This window comes from Peromyscus eremicus, chromosome 13 (assembly GCF_949786415.1).
Source record: "Peromyscus eremicus chromosome 13, PerEre_H2_v1, whole genome shotgun sequence".
Classification (NCBI taxonomy): Eukaryota; Metazoa; Chordata; class Mammalia; order Rodentia; family Cricetidae; genus Peromyscus; species Peromyscus eremicus.
The window spans coordinates 32490533-32495221 of NC_081429.1; the positions used below are offsets into that span (position 1 = coordinate 32490533).

At 42.5% G+C, this 4689-nt stretch overlaps 1 protein-coding gene across 1 annotated transcript; it reads left to right on the forward strand.

The window, feature by feature from the left end:
* The first annotated feature begins 845 nt into the window (after positions 1–845).
* On the forward strand, positions 846–3108 carry Scg2 (secretogranin II). The gene has a single exon (XM_059278313.1). It carries the CDS (start codon positions 851–853, stop codon positions 2708–2710), a length of 1860 nt encoding a protein of 619 aa, XP_059134296.1. The 5' UTR covers positions 846–850; the 3' UTR covers positions 2711–3108.
* The last annotated feature ends 1581 nt before the right edge of the window (positions 3109–4689 follow it).

Genomic DNA, 4689 nt, shown 5'->3' on the forward strand with positions numbered 1-4689 from the left:
GTTCTCTCTGCAGCATCTGTTTGTTTACTATACACTAGAGGGAAGATGAAAACTATAACCATAATTGCATTTTGCAAGTCAGCCATAATACAATTATTAGAAGATTGGAGCATAGACGACTTTAAAACAGTATAGGTTATTAATTTAGCAGGCTTGCACAAAAAGCTTCCTTGGTTTAGCATACTAGTTGAGACCAGGGAGGATCCAGGTTCTAGGGGTTTTTAACTAACTGCTGGAGCTATTGTTTGTTGAGTTGACTAGTGTACTAGGTACTCAGTGTTATTGACACTAATATATTGTATTATATCATCATATATAGCCACTGCATTTCTAAAACAAAATTGGATGGCTAATTCAGAGAATAAATTAAGTGGGCTATTATTTTGGCATAACTTTATGGGCATAATTGTATGTATATGTGCATGTATCGCAAGAAATTATTTTGTGAGAGCTTTTAATAAAATGCTGTTTGAAGTAATTACAACATTTTAAAAAGTCTTTGTTTCATTGAAAAGAAACATGATAAAAAAAATTCCAACTACTAGTTTGTAAACGAAAGACACAAAATTTGAGAACCCCATGTCAGTGTTTTTCTCTTTTAAATCAAGAGAATACCAGACAAGCCTGATGCAAATGACTAATCACTTTCCTATAGATATTCCTATGGTTAGCTTCTGAGGGTCATATAGGAGATAGTCATGAATTTTACATAGTTTTCCTAGGCATAGTATGAATTATTTCTTTATTTCCCTTTTGTGACAGGTGTTTCTCTTTCCTTCCTATCATGCCTTCTAGCTTGTATCGTTTGTGCTAACTCGTGCTTTCTGTGCTTTAGGGAAATCTTTAAGGCATGGCAGAAGCTAAGACACACCAATTTGGAGCAGTTCTGCTTCTCGTCCACTTAATTTTCCTCATCCCTGGAGCCGAAGCAGCTTCCTTCCAGCGAAACCAGCTGCTTCAGAGAGAACCAGACCTCAGATTGGAGAATGTCCAGAAGTTTCCTAGTCCCGAAATGATCAGGGCTTTGGAGTACATCGAAAAGCTCCGACAACAAGCTCACCGAGAAGAAAGCAGCCCAGACTACAACCCCTACCAAGGCATCTCTGTTCCCCTTCCACTCAAGGAAAACAGTGAAGAAAGTCACTTGGCTGAAAGCTCAAGGGATGCTCTGAGTGAAGACGAGTGGATGAGGATAATACTTGAGGCCTTGAGGCAGGCTGAAAATGAACCTCAGCCTGCCCCCAAAGAAAACAAGCCCTTTGCCTTGAATCTGGAGAAGAACTTCCCAGTGGACACGGCTGAAGACTATGAGACTCAACAGTGGCCGGAGAGGAAACTCAAGCACATGCGATTCCCTCTTATGTACGAAGAGAATTCCAGAGAAAACCCCTTCAAACGCACTAATGAAATAGTGGAAGAACAATACACACCCCAGAGTCTTGCTACACTGGAGTCTGTGTTCCAAGAGCTGGGAAAACTGACGGGGCCAAACAACCAGAAGCGTGAGAAGATTGACGAGGAACAAAAGCTCTACACAGATGATGAGGATGATGTGTACAAGAACAACAACATTGCCTATGAAGATGTGGTCGGGGGAGAAGACTGGAGTCCCCTAGAGGAGAAAATTGAGACTCAAACCCAGGAAGAAGTGAGAGACAGCAAAGAGAACACAGAAAAAAATGAACAAATCAACGAAGAAATGAAACGTTCAGGGCAGTTGGGGCTCCAGGATGAAGATAACCAGAAAGAGAGTAAAGACCAACTCTCAGAAGATGCCTCCAAAGTCATCACCTACTTGAGAAGGTTAGTGAATGCTGTGGGCAGTGGGAGGTCACAGAATGGGCAAAATGGGGACAGGGCAGCCAGGCTTCTAGAGAAACCACTTGATTCTCAGTCTATTTATCAGCTGATTGAAATCTCCAGGAATTTGCAGATACCCCCTGAAGACTTAATTGAGATGCTCAAAGCTGGAGAGAAGCCAAATGGGTTGGTGGAGCCAGAGCAGGATCTGGAGCTTCCTGTTGACCTAGATGACATCCCAGAGGCTGACATAGACCGTCCCGACATGTTTCAGAGTAAGCTGCTCTCCAAGGGTGGGTATTCCAAGGCACCTGGTCGTGGTATGATAGAGGCCTTGCCTGAGGGGCTCAGTATTGAGGACATTTTAAATCTTTTAGGGATGGAAAATGCAGCAAATCAGAAGGCCCCATATTTCCCCAATCAATATAGCCAAGACAAGGCTCTGCTGAGGCTCCCCTATGGTCCTGGGAAATCTAGAGCCAGCCAGATTCCCAAAGCAGCCTGGATGCCAGATGTTGAAAGCAGACAAGCACCCTATGAAAACCTGAATGATAAGGACCAAGAACTGGGAGAGTACTTGGCCAGGATGCTAGTTAAATACCCTGAGCTCCTGAATTCCAACCAACTGAAGAGAATGCCCAGCCCAGGCTCCTTGGAAGATGATCTTCAGGAAGAAGACCAACTTGAACAAGCCATCAAGGAACATCTGGGTCAAGGAAGCTCCCAGGAGACCGAGAAACTGGCCACAGTGAGCAAAAGGCTCCCTGTAGGATCCCTGAGGAATGATGACACCCTGAACAGACAGTACTTGGATGAAGATATGCTCATGAAAGTGCTGGAGTACCTCACCCAAGAAAAGGCAGAGCAGGGGAGGGAGCATCTTGCCAAGCGGGCCATGGAAAACATGTAAACAGCTTCAACTACTGCTCGATTTTCCTTCTTTCCCCCGAGTGAACCCCCTACATTTCTCTTCAGTGTGTTGACCTCTATCTTGTTAACACTGTAATATCTTTAAGTGATGTTCAGGCAGATGACTCCAGGTCATTTTGGGGATCTGCCTCACTTACTCTGAGCTGTTATCTTGTGTATGGATATGTGTAAATGTTATGATTCCCAGATTAAAAATTTATGTCCTTTATTCAAGAAAGATACCTATGATAGTGTTGAATAGTGTATCTAATGGTCATGACATTGATGATGCTCACATATGATAGAGAGTGTCCTATAATTATCTTGGAAGTTTTTCACATTTATTGAATTATTTTGTTACTGTCTGTAGTGTTTTGTGGAGTTCTGGAGAAAAACCAATAAAGCATTATAAATATATAGTTTTACTTATAAGGCCTTTTCTATTGTGTGCTTTATTGTTGATTAATAAATGTTATTTCTGGAAACCTTTGGACTCTTCATTCTGGAAAACCAGAGACATGTACCATGGACCAAGCAGCCTGAAGCCAAAGAAGAAAATTATTACTGTTACAGGCACTCCAGGTAAGAAATTATGAATATCATATGTGATCATACTTTCTTCCTGCAGGATGCTGTGAACACTCCCCAACAGCCTGAAGCTTCTTCATGTTTTCTACATGTTCCTCATTAACAAAAATAAGTCCTTGGGTGTAATCAATACACTTTATCTTAATTTACATGAATAAAAGAGATTAAACTTTCCACACCCATAAACAACATCAAAATGAAAGAAAAGAGGGAAGAGAGGAAAAAAGAGAAGAAGGGAGTGAGGGAGGAGGGAGATGGGACAGAAGAGAAGGAAAGAACAAAGACAGGGAGGGAGGGAAGGGGAGGCAGAGGGAGGGGGAGGCAGAGGGAGGGGTGAGAGGGAGGGAGGGAGGGAGGGAGGGAGGGAGAGAGGGACATGGAGAAAATGAGAGAGAGGGGAGGAAGGGAGGGAGACAGGGAGGAGGGAATAAGAAAGGGAGAGAGGGAGGGAAGGAGGAAAGAAAATTAGTTGCTATGTACCTGACAATCAGAAATGACTACAGATTTGGAAGCAAGCTGTACCTCCTCAGGTCACACTGATCCCCAGAGACAAAGCTGATTGCAGAAGAAGTAAATCATCAGACCATGTGCCCTGTGTTTCCTGCTCTGGTGGATCAGGCCATGGCACACAACTGTCCCAGTGAACATCACCACAGTGCATGACACCAGCGTGCTGGTGGGTCAATGCAGGATCATCAATAACAGCCAAATCAATAACTGCAAGAAAATATGGTGGGAAATAAAACAATAGTGGTTATAAACAATGTCAATGACAGTTATGTATCAAGTTCATGCTGTGTATCAGGCACTGTAGGAATACCTCACATACTTTAGCTCACTGCGTTCTCTCTACCTCACTGTCAAAGATGGATTTTAATCTCCTTTTAATCATATCCGGAAAAACAAAACCAGAGACATTTGGTAATATTCCAAAAGTCAACCAGCATTATGAGTTGTGAAAATCTATATTTTTAGCCCCTTCCTTATCCTGCCTTGAAATATCAGCTGAAGGGTGGGGCAAGGAATGATGATAGGCTCATGAAATTTTAATAAGGGTCATTTTCAAAGGATGGTATATGTGTATGTATGCACGTGTGTGTGTGTGTGTGTGTGTGTGTGTGTGTGTGTGTGTGTGTAGTGGCATAAATGCATGTATGTGTGTGCTTATGTTTGTGTCTCAGGAGTTCCCTGAGCTGCCAAAAGGTAGTGGGGGAGTTAGTAAAAAATACTGAATACAGCTTTTTTGCTATTTTTCCAGATTCTTGGTCCAATTATCTCTCAATTTCATGAACTGCTGAAATCTGTAGGCAGAAGGAAACTTAGAGGTGATTTTCAGCGCAGACTGTCTAACTCACGGTCTTTATTCCCAAGTATGTTCAAGATAAGAATGGT